The sequence below is a fragment of the Vicugna pacos genome, chromosome 4, assembly GCF_048564905.1.
Source record: "Vicugna pacos chromosome 4, VicPac4, whole genome shotgun sequence".
In the NCBI taxonomy this organism is placed as follows: domain Eukaryota; kingdom Metazoa; phylum Chordata; class Mammalia; order Artiodactyla; family Camelidae; genus Vicugna; species Vicugna pacos.
The window spans coordinates 31338656-31362651 of NC_132990.1; the positions used below are offsets into that span (position 1 = coordinate 31338656).

Below are 23996 nucleotides of genomic sequence, written 5' to 3' on the forward strand. Positions count from 1 at the left end.
CTGGAGTTCAAAATCGTGGCTTCTGGTCATGTCTTCCTCTCTCTGACTTCATGTTTGTTCTAGTGAGCATATTTGAGCAAGACGTCAAACCTGCAGGTGGGTGGATTCAGGGAGACACTGGGATTTTAGGCTATATCTGTGCTTACTCAGTGAGTCAGAATTTTGGTCCATTGTCTTCTGTCAGGATTTCAGGAGTAACAGTTAATCCATTCCCCACCCCCACCCCTCAACCAATATTCTGGGTTCATGACCTACTGAAAAGAAGACACAGTGTCAGGTAAATGGAGAGCAAAATATCAGCTTTATTACAGGCTCTTCTAGAAATAAAGACAATGTCAGTTACTTGTTGTGTCCTCACCTATCAGGTAACTCATTCCTAGTCCTTGGGTGGGGAGGCAGGGGGTGGTAGTTGTCCTTTTCGTTGCCTCTGGCTGCCACTCATTGCACAAATTGAAAATAGTTCTCCTGCACTTGAGGAAAACTTCCACGCTACCTTGCTTTTCTGTTCCTGTTTGCTGTACGATAGAAAGAAGGAAACAGGTTCCCATCCCAGTACACACTAAACAAGAAAACACCCTGAATACTTCTTGACGGTCAGAGACCATGCTTCAGAGGTGTCTGGGAGTGGATCAGGGCATCTGCTTCTTCCGCCCACTGGGAAATACTGTCTGAGATGGGGACCCCTGGGCCTTTCTCTTCCTTGTTTTTGGATCAGTGCTATTATATACACTAGCATCTTTGAATTGCAACTTTATTTTAGCAGATAACCTTATCTCCAAAGGAATGTGTGCACTTATTATTTCTAGCATAGAAACAAACCAAGCATGGGAAGGTGATGATAATTCCTAGGTGTTTTTTTTTTAACTTGGTTGGTGTTTGAGGTGAATTTGTAGGACCATTATTGTGCGAGGACAAAATAAGTGATTGCCTTTGCAATTCAAAGGTATTTAGAGCAAGACCAGAGACTGTCTTTTAGGTTGGCATATAGAAAAAAATCAACTTTAGTAAAGGGAAGCTGGACCTCCCTGTGGGAAAGCATGGAATTGCCTCTGCGTGAGTTTTTGAAATACCAAGTACATGATCCATGGCAGTAAATCTTAAACATTTACTGAATACTCTGCAACTTGAAAAAAAAAGGTTTTATTTAATAAAATTTTGTGAGAATTAATTTGAATTGAGTTACTAGAATTCTCATTTTGGTATAATTGCCCCATATATGAACTCTCCACCCCCCCATCCTATTACAGACTATTGAGACATCTATTAGTCCTTTTGATTTTTTTTAACCTTAGAAATAATTGCCTTCCTGAGAAAACTCAAAATGCCCTCCAAGTTTACTGTTTGTTCCAGTCAATACATGAAAATGGAGCCCCTGTCTCTCAGCCTCTGTGGGACAGTAGGAGCCTAACTTCTTCGAGCACCACTTAGCAAACCCAGATGGGTTTCACATGGACCAACCACCACTGCATTCCCCTTCCCAGTTTTTGTAAATTTTCATTTCCCTGACTCTATGAGCCCCTGCTCATTCCCCTCCCCACTCCCATTCTCTCTTTAAAACATCTAATCACCTCTAAAACACACGCACGCGCACACACACACACACACACACACACACACTGAGAAATATGCAGCCCTGTCTAAGAATACGAACTGACAGTCTTGACATTTTAGAGACTAAACCTGATACCCTACCTAATTTTATTTTAAATTTGTTTTGCTTTCTGTGGTGGAGGTAATTAGGTTTATTTATTTATTTTTAGAGGCAGTACTGGGGATTGAACCCAGGACCTCATGTATGCTAAGCATGTACTCTACCAGTTGAACTATACCCCCCCCACCTAATATTAAACTTTGCACAAAGTGTTCCTAGTACTAGGAATAGACTGTTTTGACTACTTAACATGTGTGAACTTACATTCTGCCCCCTTACCAACCGCAAACAGCTGGTTTCCATGTGTTTGAGTTTGTGAGTGAGTGCACATGTGTTGGGCCATCAGCACAGCAAGCCTTCATCTGGTGCCTCAAGCCCAGGCCTGTGGGTCCGAGGAACAAGCCATGTGTGCAGCTCAGGGCATTGGTTAGGCTGAGTGGGAAGCACAGAGCCTTTGCCTCTTGTTTGCTTTTGTCTAACTGCAAAGGTAGTCCTGGTTGGTGAGGGTGTTAGTCCCACACGCAGTGATTCGATTGCCATCGTTGTAGGAACCAGATCTGTTGGCCTAGTTATTCCTGCATTGCTATCCCTGCCCAGAGCTTTCAGTTTTAATATGCTGCATTTCTTTATTAATAACAGAACAGGAATGAACCGTCAAAGAAATAGTGTTTCTGCTTTTGGTGAGTGTGTGTGTGTGTGTGTGCGTGTGAATGTATTTCTGTTGCTGAGGGCCCCTTTCCACTGGGGTACTGGTAAAACTTTGGATGGTAAACTTCAAATTTGATTTCAAAAGCAAATGGCCCGTCTCTCTTCCATCTTACAAAACAAGCCTCAAAAGTACATGAATGGGCTGCAGCATTCCAGCTGTCTGAATACTGGCCAGTGGTCTTCACTCTCGGTGGCTGTGCAGAGCATTCACCATATTGCTTCCTGGCTGTGAGCGGATGTGTTCATTTACTGTAGGAGCTGCCAGTGTTTTGAGAGGGAGACAATGTTGTTCTTCACTTTTCAGTCCTGGTTTCTGGATGTATTTTAAGTATTGTTCCTTTGTGTTCTCCTAAAGCTGATCCGAACCAGAGGGTGATACTGCCCCTCGCCAGTGCTGATAGGGAGGGCTGTGCACATGAGTGTGGGTAGACTTCACATTATCATCCTTCTGAATGGTTGCCATAGAGATGGAACCAACAAATTCCGGTGACGTGAGGTGAAAATAAATCAGCAAAATAGCCTCCAGAGAATACAAACGTGCGGGCTTTTACAAGAAAATTTACATCAGGCCTAGAATATATTTTGCGGGGTCTACTTTTTGAAATTTTTGATTGCTGATAACATCAGTTAACTAATATCAAAAAATGTACATTTTCTTTGTGACTATTTCTGTTCTGTGTAACGTTGACACTCATTAAAATGAGAGAGCTTCATGAATGTTTGTTCTATTGTGACCCCAAACCCGCACTCCCTCCCTCTTTTTGGTCAAAATCATAGACAATACTGATTATTCTGGAATAAATATTAATGCCGTGTTGAATACATCAAGTATGCTTTTTGAGCAGGGCAGGATGCCTTCTTGGATATGCAGATACTTTTGTTTTTAATATTAAAATACATTCAGAAATGGAAACCAATTGAGTTAAGTATCAGTTAGAACATAGAAATTGTAGATCACAGACATTTTCTTGATCACTGTTTTGCCTGAGGCAGCTAAACCCTTCTATGCAGGATGGCCAGCCCTGTGCCAGCATTTTTCTCCTGAAATCAGGGTTTACTTAGTATTTCCAGGCTTGAGACTCACCGATCTGAGTCCATTAATAGATGATTTTTAAGATCATTTATGCCTCTTTAGTAGTGTAAATTAAAAAAAAAAACCCTATGGACTATAACAGGAGTTTACAAATTGAAGAAGTAGAATCATATATTTGTCATCTTTGCAAGAAAACAATTTTAAGCGTCTCTGCTTTATCAGCCTGAACTTGGACTTAAGAAAGGGTTAAACAGGGAGAAAAGGGCTGAGCAGGGGAGGAGGAATATCAAATCCCAAAGCCTGTGACTGAAGGAATAGCTTGGTCTTAGGTGTGAGGCAGTGTCCTTGGGAGGTTTGGGGCTTTTTCCTGCAGGTAACCAGGGAGCCATCTCATTTGAGCAGGAAAGTCAAGTACCCACATTTGCACTGGAAATATTTGATGATTTCCTATTTTGTGCACTGCACTACGCTAGTAAGACAAGAAAGAAAGGGATGGATATAGGACATCGGAAGGAAGACTAATGGCGATTGGTCATTCTTTGGAGCTATAAAAAATCTGGAGTTTTTACCTTGAGAATTGGCATAATGGTGGGAATAAGAATATTCAAGAAGAGAAACTGTCTTTGGTGATAATTGGAGGAAGTTGGAGGAAGAATAGGGAATGTGACGCCGACATGGAATGTGATGAATTCCCAGAAAAAAATTTGTTTCCAAGTAGAAATATCTAATAATCTCTGAATAGAACTATGAATTAATTCTTTGGGAGAAGTCTATGAGACCAGAACAGAAGATTAAAAACTTCAAAACAAGCAACATTTGGGAAGGACTTTGCCATTTCCGAGATGCATTATATATATTTTTACCAGATATGAGTGTTAAGATAAAATCTAATACAGATGATACTATCTCCATTGATGGCCAGGAGAAATTGGCAGGGAGAGGTTAATGACTTGTCCCATTTCACAGAGAATTTAGGTTGACACCCAGGGCTTACTATTGTCGAAGATGCAGGGAAACCTATTTTACTGTAAGGGAATACAGAATCAGAAGAACTTTCTGGAGACAGATGGCATATGGACTGAAATTCTTAAAATTATTCAAAGGAAATAACACAAAGATAAGGATGTTCACTATTACACTATTTCCTTTCTTTCTCTGTTTCTTTATTTTTTTTCTCTTTCTTTTTAATGGAGGTACTGGGGAGTGAACCCAGGAGCTTGTGCATGCTAAGCATGTGCTCTTCCTGAGCTATACCCATCCCCCTATTTCTAATAGTTAAAACCAAAAGTAATATTCAACTTCAGAGGACTTGTTAAATAAATTATGATAAATTATTTAAGAACACATAACAAGTGCATGTTTCTGAATAATATTTTAAGTTATTAGAAATTATTCATGGAATAATGTTAACAGAAACAAATCAAAAGAGTGTATGTATTGAGTGTAATCTTACTTTGAAATATAAATATGATTGTGATGTCAAAAAGAAACTGAAACGAACATTGTGGTAATCATTTCATGAAGTATACATATATCAAAACATGTTGTATGCTTTAAATATATACAGTTTTGTCAGCTTTACTTCAAAAAAGCTGGAGAAAAAAATAATGCATAATTAAAAGTCACAAATCAACAAGGAAAGGGGCACACAACACAACAGAAAAATGGATGGAGAAAGAAAAATAACAAAAAAAAAAAATGAAAAGGAACGTACCTGGTGGGGAGGGTGTAGCTCAGTGGTAGAGTGCATGCACAAGGTCCTAGGTTCAATCCCCAGTACCTCCACTAAAAAAATAAAAATGAAATAAGAAATATACCTAAATGTTAACTGTTATCTTAGAGTTTTAGGATAATGGGTGATTTCATTTTCTCAGCAGTTATTTCCATTTTCCAACTTTTTACAATGAGCGTGTATAACATAATAAGCAAAAAAGAGGTTGTGAACATGTTCCTGACACACAGAAGATATTAATAAGTGGTAGCTGATGTCTTTAACATTTAGAACATAAAATAAAAAGAAAAGTATGGTTAATCTCACCACCCAGAGAAAACCACTATTTAAATTTTGGTTCCTATATTTTTACAAATTTACAAAAATGGGAACATGGTATTTTACATTTTACTTTTTAAATTGATGAATCATGAGCATCTTCTTTGTTAGGAAATATTCTTTTACACATCATTTTCACAATGAATCCATGGTAGTGTAAGTATATTGTCTGATTTACTTAGTCCTTCGCCTTTTAGTGGGCACTTAGTTTGTTGCTCATTTTTCACTGTTATATTCAGTGCTGTGATGAATTCTTTGGAGCGTCTCTCTCTCTCTCTTCTTATAGTATATTCTATATCTAGCTCTGTGGATTTACCGAATCTTTCCCATTCTTTAGATGGGCTAGCTGATATGTGTGTGTGTGTGTGTGTGTAAGTTTGTGTGTCTGTCTATATGTCAAATAAAGATTGTGAGTAAAATGAAAATTTTACCCAGGCAATCTAAGCATGTTTATTTGTGGTGGCAGGCTATGCTCTGTATGAAGATCTTATCTGCTCTCAGGTCACAATTGCCCCTTGTCTGTGCCTTTTGTGTGACTCCATTTCTGCTCAGATTCTCTTTTTACTTTGTCTACATTATGTATTGTGTGCCTCATTTATTCCAGTTCACCACCCACATAGAATTTGGCAAACTGATTTACAGTTGCTAAGCCAGACTGTTCAAGGAGTTAATTGAAGCAAAAATGTACTCTGCTGTACAAACACACACACTCTACTACACCAATGAAAGTTTCAGGAAAGTTTTTTCAAAGCCTTGACATTGTATTGCTTGGTAAGGCAAGCTCCTCCACTCTACTCAAAGGTAAGAAGACATTGGTTTCAAAGCCATCAAAAAAGAAAATAAAATGGGTGGAAATATCCTGAATATGATTACCAGAACAGGAGAGAAAGGAAAAGGGGTTGAAAAAAATGATAATGAAACAAAACAAAAAACCTAAACATTTTCCCTAATGCTCTTCAGGCTTGGAAGAATGAAAATAGTAGAAATATGAAGCAATGTTACTCACAAGCAGGAGCGTGGACCCCAGTCTGACACACTTTGATGGTAGAGTGCGTGAATTCTCAGTGAAAAGATAGCAACTCTGTCACAAGTCCTCAGTCACCCTCTATCCTCTTATTTATAATATGTATCACTCTGAAATGATTTCATGTATTTTTTGTCTCTTTTTCCCCATTACAATATATCCTCCTTAAGATCGGGGCTGTTACCCATCTTGCTTATGATGTGCTCCCAGAACTTATAGTTCCTGGCAGTTAGCAGGCATGCAGTAAATATTTGTAGGATGAGTGAACGAATGAAGGGATGAAAAAAAGGATGAAAGCACTAAGTGAATTAACTCACATACCTAGAGACACATTTTTAGCTAATAACTAGAGGATGTAAGATTAGAATTCATGTCTACACTGCCTTCTATTTGTATTCTTGAATTTTGATAGCTATGGAGTTAACTTCCATAAACGTTTAATAACTGGATAGTGACAGTTCTTAAATAGACCTCCATTAACTTCTTAGGAGCCTGTAGAACTTATGTTAGTATAAAATAAAGCTCCTCTTCCCCAAACCCCCAAATTTTGAGTGTTAGGTATTAGATTCTTGGATGATTTTTATTGTGAACCATAATTGAGGTGAGCTTTTAGCTAAAAGAAAGGTAATGGGAAGTGAAATTTCTATTTATAATACCATAGGTAGGCTCAAGTGGATTTTAAGGCCAGCTTACAATAAAATACACACATTTAAAATAGAAATGTAAGATTAAGTAACCTAGAATGATGGAAAAGTAAGTATTGATTATCCCCAAAGGATAATATTGTTACTATAATTTAATTCTGAGCTTCTTTATAAAGGACAAGAAGTAAGCTTATTGATGTATTACGTAATTTTTAAGAGAGGCAAACTTAATTTTCAGATACTGAATTTTAAAATGAAGGCAATTTGTGAACTTTTGTGAATAGTGGACTCACAGTTTGTCATAGTCTTTTGTGTCCCTCACAGGATCACCCAGTATACTCCATACCAGCCAGAGGTGTCTCAGGGGAGACTGGAGAGTTTACTCAACTACCAGACCATGGTGTGTGACATCACAGGCATAGACATGGCTAATGCATCCCTGCTGGATGAGGCCACCGCGGCTGCAGAGGCAATGCAGCTTTGCCACAGGTGAGAGGGAGGCCCAGCATGAGAGTCCCTCAGCATCAGGGACATCTTCCAGTGTCACTCCTGCTGTGCAGGTGGGGACTCCACTGTCCTGGTTAGTGTCCAGTGATAGCTCTCTCTGTCTCACATGCACACAAATACATACATTTGTGTGTGAGAGATACATTGTATCAGCATCATATTAGTTAGATGAGGTAACAAAAAGATCAAAATTTAGTGGTTTAAACGGCCTCTATTGTTTATTGATTTACATTGTGTAAGAAAGGCCGTTTGTTCTTCACTACATAATGTTACGTTCAGGGATGTAATAGCAACTCTAATATAGTATCAGGGACCTATGCCCCTCTCTGCTGTCTTTAGTGTAAGGCTTTCATCTGGCAGTCTGAAGAAAAACGTACAACCTAAAAGTCGCCAGGTAAGTTTTTTTCAGGGATCTTACTGAGGACCATTGCCTAGGAGACAGTCTCTCAGATAGCTCTAAGAAACTGTTTCAAAGAGGTCAGGGAGGAGCCAGGATACGTAGGATGTTTTTTGCTGAGAAAAAAACATTTAGTGGAACATCAAAAGATTATTGCTAATTTCAAAGAACAGACATCTCAAGTTAATGATTTTAGTGCTTTTCAATGTATGGGAAGATGCAAAGAGTCTGGGTTTACTGAAATTATTCTTTAGAAATGCATCTTAACTGTCTAGGGCCAGTATCCAAAGCATAGAATACTTCCTGTTTTCTCCATCCTGAATTCACCTCAGGAATTCATCAGTGGGTGGCTACAGTAGCTGATGGCTACTTCCTTGTAGAACTGGAATGGCAGGCGACATTCTTTGTTTACTGAAATGATAGGTAGCATTCCCTGTCTACAGTCCTCACGGTCACAAGATGACTGCTGGAGCTCTAGCCACTACATCTGCATTCAGGAAGAAGAAAAGAGGCAGGGTTAAGGATACTTCTAGCTAAATAAGCCCTCTTTTAGAGTTTTTTGGAAGCTCCCATTCATTGACTTTTACTTATGCTTCATTGACCACCCCTACCTACAAGTGAGCTGAGGAAATGTAGTTTTTTCACATGGGCACATTGCTGTCCCTTATATATTGGGGTTCTTGTGCTATGGGTGACAGGGAGAATGGATATTGGGTAGAAACTAGCAATCTGTAATGGAATACATAAATATCTCCTTCTTTTATGAAGAATATTATTCTTAGGTTGTATTTAATGTTTTATAACTTGATTTATTTTTTTCTATCTAACAGTATGTGGTGAACATTTTTCCCATTTCTTTAATCAACTTTCTAAAATATGGCTTTTATTGGCTATATATTAGTACTCATTTGCATGGAAGTACCATAATTTATGTAACTCACCTCTATTGTTACACATTATATGTTTCCCTTCTTTACTGCTATTAATGATATTTTTGTGCATCTTTAGGATAAATCTTTGTCGAAAGTTCTGATTATTTCCTGAGGGCGCGTTTCTAAAAGTAGCATTGCTGAGTCATGGTTAACTTTGGCTAACATTTAGTTAGCATTTAGTCACCTTCTTTAATTCTTTGCCTTATGAATACATTTGAGTTTATCTTCCTGATAGAATTCTCATGCAGGTGGTCATCTTGTAGGGAAATCTGCCTACATTGGTAGTGTGTCCGTCTGAGATTTTGGGCCTCAGACTCTTGTTGACTGGGTGACTGCAGGGGCTAATAGCTTGATCCTTGTAGAACTGGTGGGCAACATTCTTTGTTTACATTCTGAATGTCCATGTAAGTCTCTTTCTTGGCTTCCACAGACTGGAGGGGTGGTTCAATTGATCCTGGTATCAGTTCCAATCAGGGATGGGCATTCCCCCCACACCAACAAACAATTTTTGGACACCAGCAAGTTGTAAGCCCAGGTTGTTACTTTTGCTTCTGATCAACTGGCTACAGATTGGGGTTCCAACAACCCCCTCCAACTCAGAATACCAGTCCCAAGTCCAGGTTGTTACCTGTATTCAACCGACTGGGGTTTTCAGGACCCCCCCCTCAGGTTAGATTAATTTGCTAGTGCAGCTCACAGAACTCAGAGAAACATTTTACTTACTAGAAACAGTTTATTATAAAAGGATATAACTCTGAAACAGCCAGATGGAAGAGATGCACAGGGCTGGGTATGTGGAAAGTGCTCAGTTTCTGTGCTCTCAGAGATCCCCATTCTCCCCAGAGCACCTTGTGTTTACCAGTTCACAAGCTTTCCAACCCTCACCCTTTTTGTCATTACATAGGCACAGTTGATTGAATCTTGGCTATTGGCAATTGATTCAGCCTTGAGCCCCTCTCCCTTTCCTGGAGATCAGTGGGTGGGACTGGAATTTCCAGCCCTCTGATCATACAGTTGGCTCCTTTTGTCAGCCAGCTCCCATCTTTAGATGGGATGCAAAAGTCGCATCATTAACATAATAAAAAACACCTTGGTTACTCTCCAGACTTAGGAAATTCTAAGAGTTTTGGAAGCAGTGACCCTCTGTGGAAGAAGACCAAATATATATGAGAAATATACTTTGGTCATGTGAGTGATCAAATATATATTTCATATAAATCACAGTGTTGCACTTGTGAACCCCGAGCTCACTCAGCAGGTACGGAGGCCTCTTAAGTTCCAGGCCCTTCTGCTTCCCAAGCAGTCCCAGGGCAGGGTTCAGGCTCTTGCTCCTGTCATCCTATGGACGGCCATGCCCATTCTGTTCTCAGCTTTTCACTCATTTTCACCTTATCTTCTAACCCATCCACCTTCTTGCTGCCCTCCCTTCTCTCCCCACTACCTTTTTCAAAGTAAAAGCTTTCATCTCACACTTGAAGCTGAGGCCTTTGTAGTTGATGGTTCAGAGGGGTTCTGTCCTGAACTGATTAGAGGAACTGGGCTACTCACTCTGCAAATGCTTGGTTTGCTTCCTCTCTCATCATTCTCGTAGCCTCCATCCTGCATTTAATTTTACCCTTGAAAAGAAGTCTTGTACTTCTTATTTTTAGGAAAATTTTTTTTTTTCAAATAGTAGTGTTTTTGTTTCCATCCTAGGTCATTTAGGCTTAGATATCTCTTTTCTCCAGAGGTATTTAGATTTAAATTGTGAAGAGCGCTGTGCACTGGATAATTGATTTTGTATCTCAACTCTACTCACTTCTCTAATGTATGCTTGTTATGAAAATAATACCTGTTCATAGTGGAAAAATATTCAAATAGGAGAGAAGGCTATAATGAAAAGTAAAACTTACTGTCTCTCAGTTCCATTCCGTTGAGAAAGCCACTGTTAACTGGTCATTATGGACCTCTCTGAAAAATTAAATGCATAGCACAGTATACTTGTATTCCTCACCCATTTCTTTTTACCCCATGTACTCATGGTATGCAAACTGTTATGTCTCCCCATCAGTTTTGTTTCCTGAAACCATGGATTGTTAGAGAACTTCCAGAATTTGGTTCTTAGCCCCAACTTAGTTCCTTCATAGCTGTGTGGCTCAACAAATGTCACAACCTGTCTGAGTCCTTTTCCTCTTGCATTGAACGAGGACACTTGGTTTAAATAATCTCTCAATGCTCCTTTGGCAATAAAATTCTCAGATGTTTTTATTTAGAAGAGTTAGTTTTTTACTTCTGCTTGTACCTTATCATTACCCTTTGGTTTTCTTTTTCCTCATAGTGTACTTTTAAAAATTTAAACCAGTTTAAAATTGATTTTACTAAATGGGGTTGGAATGGGAATTGGATTTTAGTAGAATTCTAACCAGTAAATGTCACTGTTAGTTATTACTGACTCATTATTTTTTATCCTCTGCTCAGACTTTCCTTAAGTACTGTCTTTGCTTTGCATTCTTAGAAGATACTCTGATTTCTTTAATGTTCATTTTTGAATGTGATTTTTCTTTTCAACAGACACAACAAGAGGAGGAAATTTTTTATTGATCCCCGTTGCCATCCCCAGACAATAGCTGTTGTCCAGACTCGAGCCAAGTAATTAATTTTATTTGTATTTTGAATTCAGGGATGATTTCATGGTCATTTCTGCTGTTTCGCCTTCTTATTTCCACACTGGTTAGAGGTGAACCTGGTTTAAGCTGGGGTTGTTGAGTTTTACTTCCTGTCCCACTTTCTTCCCATGATCTCACTGGCACATAAAATGTGTCAGAACTGAGGAAAAAAATACATAGTGGATTTGGTTGCCTTTGCTTTATATTAAGTTACCATGTTGTTTTGCTTTGTTTTTGTAAAAAGAAAATTAAAAATACTAAAATAATTTCAATGGTATTTTGGAAAGTTTGAAAAGCAGAGGGAAAAAATGGAACTCTCACACAATATATGTATTCCTACAAATAGGACTCATAGGGAATCCACATAATACCTAGGTTAGTATGAAGTAGATGAAAGCATATTGTATTTCTTAAGTGCTGTAATCAGATCAAATAAACACAGCACAACTACCACTTACAGGTGTGTTTAACAGCCTTTCCCCTGACCCCATAAAACCATTCCTTCAGAAGTGGTTTTCTGACATATAGGAATTAGATAGTTTTAGGAACTTAAGGGAGGTCTTTCTTGCCTCACTGAGGTTTTCTATTCACCCAAGACCTATCCAAAGTCAAAGTGGTGATGGCTCTGTGGTTACAGGTATGGTTCTGAAGCCCTAGGAAGGCACGTTTCTTCTCTTCTCTCAGGACAGGGGAGGGAGAGGGGCAGTAGCAAGGGTGGAGAGAGAAACAGAAGCTGAGCCATTAGATGCAGTTGAGTTGATGTGAAGCACTGTTACACTGAAGGGCCGGGTGTGGCATGGGGGTATGTGTTGGAATGGGTGGGGCGGTGGGCACCGAGGAAGGACACAGAATATGAATGGCTGTATCACGGAAAAAACACTGTAGGTAATTTTGATTTTCCCTTATAAACCCAATGTGTGATTGTTCTTTGTCTTCCATCTTTCCAGGTATGCTGGAGTCCTCATTGAACTGAAGTTACCCCATGAAATGGACTTCAGTGGGAAGGATGTCAGTGGAGTGCTGTTCCAGTACCCAGACACTGAGGGGAAGGTGGAAGATTTTACAGAGCTGGTGGAGAGAGCCCATCAGGCAGGGGTAGGCTAACCTCTCTTTGTGGGGGTACATGGAGGTGTGTCCCAACTTTGAATTATTATTGTTCCTCTTTTTGATGTGTTTTAATTTCTACTCCTTTATCACCTGGTATGGTAAAACTGTCTCCTACCTCCTTTCTTCAAATTTGATTTCTTCACTGATTCCTGGTATGCAGTAGGCACTCAGTAAATATTTTAAATGAATGAATAAGTAGATAAATTTCACAGGATACAAACAACTCTGCCAGTCTGCCTGTAACGGAGATAATTTGCTATCCTCCCACTGTTCTCAGGGAAGGTAACAACCTTGTCCATTTTCTCTTGTTTCCTTCCTAGAGCTTGGCCTGCTGTGCTACTGACCTTTTAGCTCTGTGTATCTTGAGGCCTCCTGGAGAATTTGGGGTAGACATCGCCCTGGGCAGCTCACAGAGATTTGGGGTGCCACTGGGCTATGGCGGACCACATGCAGCCTTTTTTGCTGTCAGAGAAAGCTTGGTGAGGATGATGCCTGGAAGAATGGTTGGGGTAACAAGGTAAAGCAGCTCATGATTCTCCCCTTTTATTGTGGTTATGGTTTTCCCTGCTCTTCTCTTGATCACAAAAGTTGCTGCTTTCTCTCTGAATTTAACTGGGCCAGTTTGGGTTGATTAAGGAAATGACCAACATAGACTCAGAAGAGAGAATGTATTTGGGGTATCAGTGCCCTGCCTACCCTCCACCCTATCCCAAAAGATACACACATGCGCACACACACACCCTCTTCATCCCATACCTGCCCCTTCTCAAATGCCTTGTACCTCTTCTCAAATGCCATGATTTTATGCATATTTCAAAAAGTGTGTACACAATTTACAACATTTGTATTGAAGTCATAGAAATGAATTTATTTAGGTTGATGAAAACCTTGAGAGACAATATTTTAGGTACATTTTGTATCTAACTAGTTTCTTTCTCAAAAGTGTATCGTGCCATGTATGTAAAGACAAGTACAATAAACGAGTATCATGCAGACATCGAGTGTGCCCCACGTTATTTCCTAGAGGCCTGCTACTTGGCCATTTGCATAATTTACAGATGTACTTTCTTATGTGCTTCACATTGATGAAGATCTTCAGATTAAGAATTAGATGAATGCCATGATTATTACTGGGGAAACTTAGCATGAAAGTGAGTAGTCTGAATTAGTGAATGATGTGACAGTGATGTGAAGTTCTGAAATACTCTGTCACATGACAGCAAATGGCTCTTTTTAATGTAAAAATAATAGTTTTCTAAGTATACTTGCATTAGCTTTTATCAGTGATGTCTCTTCACCAGATGAGATGAGGCAGAAGGTTTTCTAATTAAAATTTTTTTCTTATGTTAATTATTATCTGTTGCTTTTTTTCTTTTTAATCTGTTAATTTTTATATTGAACTTCTTGCCTTTCTGGAAAGTGGACCCCAGAGCTTGATGAAATATAGCATAAGACTGCTGAATATTTGTGTTTATGTAGATTTTTAATTGTATTAAGACAGGAGAAATTTTATTGGAGACAAGTGGTAAGATTATTAACATTCTTTATTTATAGCCTTATAGTTGCTTCAGATTTCTAGAATAGAAATTCTGTTTCCTTTGTCAGGTATTTCCCTTTTCTCTGACTCTGCCAGGAAGCTCAGAGTGAAGCTTAATTCTCATGGTGACATCATCATATTAGGAGGTGATTCCTGGGAAATTTTTCTTCAGAGTTCCTAGCATTATTGTATATATCTCGGTGCCTCAAATCCTCAAAGTACAAACTGAAAATTAGTAGTCCGATTTAGAAGAAGATGGTTTGGAAATTGTTTCTTTATGGCTTTGCATCCAAGCAATTTTGCTGAATTCACTTCAAGTTGGGAAGGAAAAAGCATTTCTATTTATGGCAACTCCTGCTGCTATGATTATCTGTGTTAACCGAATGTTTTATTCTTGGTCCAGAGATGCCAGTGGGAAAGAAGTGTATCGTCTTGCTCTTCAAACCAGGGAGCAACACATCCGGAGAGACAAAGCTACCAGCAACATCTGTACAGCTCAGGTAGATCACGTACCTGTCCTGCTCACTGAATGCCTTACAATCTACAGAAATGAGCTGCTCACTTGTTCACTCAGTTGTTGATTCATTCATTCACCATCCACTGAGCAGTGTGCACACCGGAAATGTCACGATCTTGTTGGTAGAGAAGCCTATGGTCTTGTCAGAACCAAAATACAACGTATTTTACTGGAGTTCTATGTACGCACACATTTCACACTTTAGGCTGTCTAGTATTCTTGGCCATAGGCAGATCCATTGTGGGCAGTGATTGGGGCACCTTCTTTTAGGGCTGAGATGGAGGCCCTCCAGGTTGGTGTGAGGAAGGCAAAGTGAAGGCACTTGAGGTGCTTGAGGTGATGGTCCAGACTGCCCAGCCAGTGGTCATGGGGTACTCGTACTGCGAGCTCATGAGAGGCATTCCTGAAGTGGTTGGGAAATAAAAGAGGGGGTGCTACCTGGATGTTATCAAAGGGCTTAGGTTAGAGGGAGCAGTGTTTTCTGACATCCAGGCAATTCCTAGTTTCAGGTGGAGGACCATTCCTGAGCATACAATCCTTTCTAGGTTCATTTCTTCCATTCAGAGTTGGAGAAAGAGAGAGATCTCACAGATACCTCAGTGGGCAGTACATCGTTCTTCCTTCTCAGGGCATTGGTCCAAGCCCCATCACCAGGCTTTTGCAAGCCTCTCCAGGGAGTTAGTAGATGATAAGTTCTTCTTATAGATTGTTCTAAAGCCATTGGTCTTTGGAGCAGTTTCCTTAATTGGTTTTCTTGTATTATTTTTGTCTCAGGAAAGTGGCTGCTGCTTTTCAGGGAAGAACTTTTCTAGTATCCCAGGAAGGAACCATTTGTCACAAACTTATCTTTGGTTGACAGCAAATTGTTCTGTGTGTGATGCCTTTTCATGGAGAAGGCAGGACGTTTGATTATTTTGCTTTGTCCCTGTTTTCAGTTTTGGCACGTCAAGTTAGACTGATAGTCCCTCTCACTAATCATCTTCCATCATATTGTTGAGTGTGATTCTTTAAATACTCTTTGTTGTTTTAGGCTCTCTTGGCGAATATGGCTGCAATGTTTGCAATCTACCACGGGTCCCACGGGCTGGAACATATTGCTAGGAGGGTACATAATGCCACTTTGATTTTATCTGAAGGTGAGTTAGTTATCTGTTTTTAAACTTTTGTTTATAACAAGACTTATAAATGAGAGTAAGTAAAATTGAAAACTTACTGCATGTCTGGTACTGTGTGTGAAATTAAAAGTCAAATAAAAACCTGGGAAGAATATTTCCAGCATCTATGATAGACTGAGTGTTAATATTGAGCTCTTAGTACCCCCACCACCCCATACAGAAGAAGAAAAATGGGCAAAGGGCATTAAATGTAATTTAAAAAAATATACGCCTACGTATACACCTACAAATGAACATGTATAATTTCAACCTCACTATTAGTTAAAGAAACATAAATTGAAAGAATAAAATAGTATTTTTCCCATTATATTGGCAAAGATTAAAAAGAATGCTGATATTGATATGACTTTTATGAAGGCACTTTTGATATGACAATACGTTATCAAAAGCTTTTAAAATGTGCCTACAATTTAATCCAGAAATTCTAGGAATATATTTAAAGGAAATAATTGGATAAGGATGTAAAAGGGTGTCCATTGAATCACTGTTTACAATAGCACAATCTTGGAAACAGCCTAAATGTCCAATAATAAGTCATTAGTTAAATTATGATACATCTGTAAGTTTGAATATTACATAACCATTAAAAATAATGATGCTTTTTTACTCTGTAGAAAAGCAAAATGTTCATGATACATGAAATTTTTTTGAAAAAAGGGTAAATAAACACATGTAATGTGATATATCACAAACATACACATACACCTCACTTCTAGAGGAATCTATACCGAAAGGTAACCACTTTTATTTCAGAATGGTGATTATAGTGTTTTTTCTTCCTTCTTTTTTTTGATAGAGGTACTGGGGATTGAACCTAGGACCTTGTGCATGCTAAGCAAGTGCTCTACCACTGAGCTATACCCACCCACCAACTTCCGTTTTTATATGTATTTCACAATTTTTTATAGCATAATAAACATTTACTTTTAAAAAGCAGTCACCCAAGCACTGGGTAGGACCAGGAACAGCTATAGTGGGATTTATTTCTTTATTTCTCTGAGTGGCAGAGGGTCAGGTTGCTATGTAGAGACCCAGGGGCTCTCCTGTCTTGTCTAGGTCTCAAGCGAGCGGGGCACCAGCTCCAGCACGACTTGTTCTTCGACACTCTGAAGATTCAGTGTGGCTGCTCAGTGAAGGAGGTCTTGGGCAGGGCCACTCAGCGGCAAATAAATATTCGGCTCTTCGAGGATGGGACAGTAAGTCAAACTTTCAGGTTTTGTTTGCTTTTTTAAACAAATTCTCTAAATTTACATGACTTTTCTCATTAAAATTTCTCTTCATTAAAAAAAAATCAGTTGGAACTTTGGGCACAATTTATTTCTTTGGAAATAATTTTCATTTTCAGTTTGGAACATTGTGACCCTTTAAAGGATAATTCATTGTCAGCTGTCCTTAAGATGCTGTGCTTTCATATATGAGACTCTTAGGCACATATTTTGCTCAAAGTACTCCTTTCTCTACAGTATGTTTGTTAAAGGTAAAGGGTATGATAAGTGATACGATAACGTACGTTCAAGGGAGAAAAAGGTGAGCATATCTAGAACCCTGCAGCCATCAGACTGTTAGAGTCCAGAAGCGGCTGTAAAACTAAATCTTGTGACATCCGAGGCTAGTCTAGCCTCCTTTGCCCAAGGGCCAACTTGGATATACTGGTACCTTGTTATTTTAGAACGCCTGGGAGTTTTGTCCAGCACTTCCTGCCCTTTCACCTCTTAGGGTTTCTTCAGTGGTCTTGGCGTTCAGAGCTGATGATTTCCACTTCATTTTTCTTTCTGTAGCTTGGTATTTCTCTTGATGAAACAGTCAATGAAAAAGATCTGGATGACTTGTTGTGGATCTTTGGCTGTGAGTCGTCTGCAGTAAGTAAAATAAAAATGTGCATTCCTCGTTGTGACTATGTGAGATAGTATAGAAGATGGCTTTGCCTCTTGTGGGCCTGAGTGTGAGGGAGAGGGGGCCCAGGTCTGACATTAGGTGGCCCACTGTTAAAATTACACCAGTGATTATTCCGTGACACTGTGACTGCTAATAGGTGGAGGTCACTGCTGTGGGCCCTGGCCAGGACTGTGCAGCCAAGCTAGTTGGAAGGATTATTAGTGGGGTTTAATTCAAATTATTCTTAATACAAAGATTCATGACATTAGCATCTTGGTTATGTTGATTTTGGGAAAACTGACCTAATATGTGCCTGGTAATATGCTATGCCCTGAAAATAGTGGAATATCAGATGCAATTCCCACCATTATGGAGATTATAGTCTAATGGGGATCCAAACAAGGACAAGACTGCAATCCAGGTGATGCATTATGATGGACAATGTCTTGAAGATGCTCGTGAGCATCCTCAACAAGACTTGGAAGAAATTATCCTAAGCTGAGACCTGAAAGATGAGTAGGAGCTCTCAAGACACAACTGAGGAGAAGGAGGATGGGGCCAGAACTGTTCCAGACACTGGGAAAAGCAGCCCTAAAGGCTAGGAGGGGAGAGATTACATGAGAACTTGAAGCAGTTCAGTGTGACTAAGTTGATTCCTAAAATGATGAAATAGCAGGGATATGTGAGGTGGAGGTGGTGATTCTTTGGAATGAGAATGTAAGAGAGGGGTCAGTAGCTACCAAGACCTGTGGCAAGGTGTTAATCACAACATCTTGAGGCCTGGAGCATAGGAACCACTCAATAAATATTTGTTAAGTAATCAATAAAAGGAAGCAGAAATAGGTTCCAGAGTGTGGAAAGGTGCTATCCTGGTTGTCTATGTCCTCTTTGAGAGATGACTTTAGTACCAGATAACAAATGTGAATCATCAAGGAAGTATTAACACTATTCTCTTTTAAACTTTAATGAATGAACAAGACCGAGTAAGTATCTCTCCTCTAGAACGCTGCACTAAATTTAATCACACATGTTTGTTCCATGCGTTTGAGTAACATTTATGAAGCACCCACTGTGGGTTCTGTCTAGTGAGCCCTACTCTCAGCCTGGGGCAGAATGAGGAGCAAATCGTGTGTTTAATAATACATCCTGGATATTAAACTCTTACCAGATATATGACTTGCAAATTCTGTGGCTTGTCTCTTATTTCTCTTGATAGTGTCCTTTGATGTACAGAAATTTTTTAATTTTAATGAAGTCCACTTTAATTTTTCTTTTGTAGCCATTCTTTTTTAGCCATATTTATGAAACCACTGCCAAATTTAAGGTCATGAAGATTTGCTCCTATGTTTTCTTCTAAGAGTTTTATAGTTTTAGCTTGTAAATTTAAGTCCTTCACCCATTTTGAATTAGTTTTTGTAAATGGTGTAAGATAAGGATCCAACTTCATTTTTTTGCATGTGTATGCCCAATTTTCTCAGCACCATTAGTTGAAGAGACTCTCCTTCCCCTCCATCAAATGGTCTTGGCACTTGTATTTTATTAGAATTGTTCTCAAAGGTAAAAGAGCAGTGTCAATGAGAATCCTAACTTGAAGATTATAGTAACTTTTTAAATAGCCCTTTAAAATAACTTACTTTATTATTTAAGAAACATACAGGAGATGTCAACTTTTGGGGGGGGCAGGAAAAGTTGTACAATTTTATTTCCTGTGGATAAGGTCAACGGAACTTAAAAGCATTGTTTCAGAGGATTGCAACAATACGTGACCCCTGACACCTGTCATTGCACTGTGCCAGATGTCCCAGGGGTGGATGGGGTTGGGGTGGGTGGAGGTTGAGTGGTAGGGGATTTCTGCTGCTCCATCAGAATACGCACTGATTGGAAGCCTGGTTCACACATAGTTCCAGGCATGATTCCTGCCCTTTAGTTTCTGTGGTCTCTCCATGCAGGAGCTGGTTGCTGAAAGGATGGGTGAGGAACAGAGAGGTATTCTAGGAACTGCCTTCAAGAGAACTAGCCCGTTCCTCACACATCAAGTGTTCAACAGGTTTGTGTGGCTTGTGTGACTTCTGCACTGTGTGTTGAGGCTTTGGAGCACAGTAGAGAGGGGCTTCTGACTCCGACTGTGGTATGGCCTGGGTTACCGTAGCTTAGCCTGACTTACTAGTAAATCGTCGCCATAAAGGTCCCATTCCTAACCTGGGCAAATCACCCCTTATTTCCGGGTGGCTCTGCTCCTTTGGCACCATAACTCCTAATTCTACTCTCAAGAGGTACAAGTTTGGATGCAGAGTCACCAGGCTGAAGATTGTTCCCAGGAACTCAACATCCTCTTATTTCCAGCCCTTCCTCTAATGCAGACAGGCAGCTTCTTGTCCTCGGGCATCCCCTGAGGTTCAGAGGGTGGTTGTGGGGTTCATGCCCTTCCTGTTGATGCTTTGTTGGCAAGTTGCCCATGGCCTAATTTGAGCTGTATGTTGAAGGTAGATCTCAATGTGTCTTCTCTTTCAGGAGGATGTGTGGGGGCTCTTATCTAACTCTATTGGCCTAAACCTTGTGTTTTGTGTTCACAGCTATCACTCAGAAACAAATATTGTTAGATATATGAAGAAGTTGGAAAACAAAGACATTTCCCTTGTTCATAGCATGATTCCACTGGTAATTACTGCCTTTATTTCCATTTCCCACCCCACTCTGATTCCACCTCTTTGGGTTGCATCTAATATGCTGCAAGAGGGATGAATGGGTGGCCATGCAGGTAAATGGGAGTGCTGATCATAGGAAGTCACTAACATGATACACTTTGGCTGTGCTTCTTAAAGGGGTCCTGCACCATGAAGCTCAACAGTTCTTCTGAACTCACAGTAAGTAGGTCTCTTCTATTAAGAGCGAGCTTAGCAGAGGCAGTGTCTTGGCTTGTACATAAGCAGATAACTAGGGAAAACTGCTACTGGGACCGTGATTTAATAACCACTGTAGAAATCCTTTATCTTGCTCTTCAACAATCTTGGCAGAAACCCTAATTTTATCACAACCTGATCATTTAAATTTTTGAGTGAAATAATTTAAAAATATTAAAATAATTAAATATATACTATTTATCCTTCCTACCCTCCCCACTCCCCTTTTTTAAACCTGCCATATTAAAAGCTTTTATTTTTATCAATTTGTAGTTGTTAATCTCAGGTAGAATTAAGAACCTTAAGCCTTCTTTCTAGAAATCCATTGACAGTGCCAGAAGGGTAGAGATTTGAGGTTTTAATTTACTTCTTATGTCAGCAGAAGATTTGTGTACCCTGTTGTGCTGGTTGGTAAGTATCTCTCCTAGGCTGGGATGTTCCTTTGTTCCCACAGGATGATTCTGATGTGACAAATCACATCAAGCAAAGAAAATCAGTTTATGACAGGAGGATTTTCTCCATCTGTTTTGTATTGGTATCTTGTTCTCTTAATGAAGAAAGTATAATATATGTGCTATGTAAGAGTTTGAATAAACCATATCTGAAACAGCTCATTGGATTCCATGGGTATAAATCTATTTGGAGGCCTTTTTGTTCCTGAAAAATGGAAAAACATTGTATTTTTGTATAAGTTCCCTTTCTAGGCCTCTGTGACCCCCTGGTAAAATAAAGACAAGAATAGTACTTACCTCATAAGACTGTGGTAAGAGTTAAATGAATAAATATGTTTAAAGTGCCTAGAACAGTGCCTGGCACATAGTAAGCACTCTCGGTGTTAGCTGTTGCTGTCATCATCGTCATCATCAACATTGAAGTCAGTATTGTTATTACTATTGCATACATATGCATATGTTTTCTCCCCTTGCTCTTCAGGCTATCACGTGGAAGGAATTTGCAGACATCCACCCTTTTGTGCCTCTGGACCAAGCTCAAGGGTACCAGCAGCTTTTCCAAGAACTTGAGAAGGATTTGTGTGAACTCACAGGCTATGACCGAATCTCTTTCCAGCCTAACAGGTAAGAGGATTTCTTCTTCTGTTCTTTCAGTTATCTCTTGTGGTATAACACCCACTGGGATGGTCAACTGGAAAGTCCAAAGGGGCCTCATTCACATACCTGGGGAGTTAGTGATGGTTGTTGCCTGGGAGCTCAGTTGAGACTATTGGCCTGGGCCTTGGTTCTTCTCCATATGGACTTCTTCAGTGGTTGCCTGAGCTTTCTCACAGAATCGTGTCTTGTTCAAAGTGGAGTGTTCCAAGGTAGAAGGATGTGGAAGCTGCAAAATGCTTAAGTTACAGAGCATCACTTCTAGAGCATTCTCTTCATCATGGCAAGTTTCAGGGCCAGCCCAGATTGAATGTGGGAGGGGGACAACATATGGGTGTGAAGGTGGAGAATCATGGTTCATCGTGGGCCATCTTTGGAAACTAGTTACTACATCTGTCCATGATACAGCGTAAGAATCAGAATCAAGCACACACTAACTCCTTATAAGCAGCAAGCTTCATTCTCCTAGGGCCAGGAGAACCTGGATCCTGGTTTGTTTTGTCACTAACTTTGAAAATTTCCTTCCCCTCTTCTGCTTTGGTCTTTTTGACTGTAAAGTAAAAAATTTGGGCAGCGATTGTCAAAAGCAGAGGGTTCTGTCTAGCAACATCTACTGGGTACTTGTTAAAAATATGAATTCCTGGGCCCCACTTCAGACCTACAGATCTCCAGTGGTTGAGACCAAAAATCTGTACTTTTAAGAAGCAACCAAGTGATTCTGATATATAGTCAACTTGGATTCACTGATCTCTCTGTCTTCATGGGGATAGACAGACAGACAGACAGAGAGACAGACGTGTTATCAGCATGTGAGTTAACGTCTGAGGATATCTAAAGAAGAGTCTGCCCCAATGAGGTTCTCTACCTCCCACTACTCAGTGTGCTTCTTTACCAGCAGTCTCAGCACTGCATTACCTAGCATGGTGTTAGGAATGTAGAATTTTCTATTTCAAGATTCAAAAATCAAATGATTTTTAAAACGGAGACATTTATTGTCCCTCTTTCTGAGACAGAAAGTTATCAGATCTTAATCAGATACTGTCAAGCCCTACCTCCTGTTTGGTAACGTAGGTAACATGGCAAAGCCATGAGCTTTATAAAAACAATATTCTCCTTACAATACAAACCTTTTAGGAAGAGGGCATGTGACAAATGGAAGGACACAGAGCTTTTTCAATATTAGTCTCCCAAACCCTCATTTCATGAATAGGAAGGAACTGACATTTATGAAAGTCAGGCTGTAGTATACCTTCATGAAAAATGTCATCATGCAGCTTTTTTTTTTTTTTTTAATGTAAAAGAGGAACCTGAGTGAATTAACTGGAGGCAATAATACTTTAAGTGTTCAGGATGAAGAAACTGCCCTCTAGTGATGGAATATGATCACGTCTTCTGTGTTGTATTGGAGAGCAATTTTTCAAGACCATTTTAACTCGAAAGTCATTAGATCTTGCAGTAAACTGAGGTCCAGGGTCTCCAGAAGACTGACTAAAGAATGAGGAAGGTTACCTTCCTGCAGGGCACTGGTTCCTAGCCCTGGCTGGAAATTAGCCTCATGAGGTGAGTCTATAAAATAAATCATCTTGATGTCCAAATCACAGTCCCAGATGGACTCATAGTCTCAGTGGTGAAGGACTAGGGTGAGGGAAGGGATGCAGGCAGGCATATTTCTTTAATGCTCCCCAGGTAATTCCAACTTGCAGCCAAGGTTGAGAGCCATCAGCTTTGAAGTTTCTCTGTTGTTCTCCTTAGTTCACCTGATGCTCTTCCTCTGTCTAACTCTCCTCATTTGTATAATTGTCAGCAAGACTCCATTCTCCATCCCAGTCTTAGAGGAAGGAAAGAAATCCTTATCAGGTTCCTGACAGCGATGCTTTCTCCAGCTCCAGAGATTCCCAGATATACTGCCCATTTCCAAGAGCTGAATTGAGAGTTGTAGGAGCTGTGTTGGGGCTTAGCTGAGGGATATTTCTGGTTGTGACCAAAGGCTGCTGTGACAGATGGAGAAATGCCTTATTCTTTGTTGGGGAAATACAGGGCTATACTTCCAGTGAGTAAGGACAATTGAAGTCTAATTTGGGGAAAACAGGAAGGGATACACCACATATTCTCTGTGAGTGATTTTATTTTTATCTTGTTACAACCTCTATCTTGGTTTCTTTGTGGTAATCTTCTCTCCACAAGTGGA

General features: G+C 39.7%; 1 protein-coding gene across 8 annotated transcripts in view; it reads left to right on the top strand.

The window, feature by feature from the left end:
• GLDC (glycine decarboxylase) overlaps window positions 1-23996 on the top strand; it is a 116788-nt gene that overhangs the window by 60418 nt on the left and 32374 nt on the right. For 7 of the 8 annotated variants that reach the window (XM_072959468.1, XM_015242580.3, XM_072959467.1 and 4 more), the window contains 12 exons: window positions 7435-7599; window positions 11497-11574; window positions 12539-12686; window positions 13019-13215; window positions 14639-14735; window positions 15783-15888; window positions 16984-17123; window positions 17706-17786; window positions 19752-19849; window positions 20376-20460; window positions 20625-20666; window positions 21636-21778. In XM_072959468.1, coding sequence (XP_072815569.1) covers window positions 7435-7599; window positions 11497-11574; window positions 12539-12686; window positions 13019-13215; window positions 14639-14735; window positions 15783-15888; window positions 16984-17123; window positions 17706-17786; window positions 19752-19849; window positions 20376-20460; window positions 20625-20666; window positions 21636-21778 — 1380 coding nt within the window. Of the gene's footprint in view, window positions 1-7415; window positions 7600-11496; window positions 11575-12538; window positions 12687-13018; window positions 13216-14638; window positions 14736-15782; window positions 15889-16983; window positions 17124-17705; window positions 17787-19751; window positions 19850-20375; window positions 20461-20624; window positions 20667-21635; window positions 21779-23996 lie in introns of all 8 variants that reach the window. The other variant, XM_072959471.1, reaches the window with a different exon arrangement.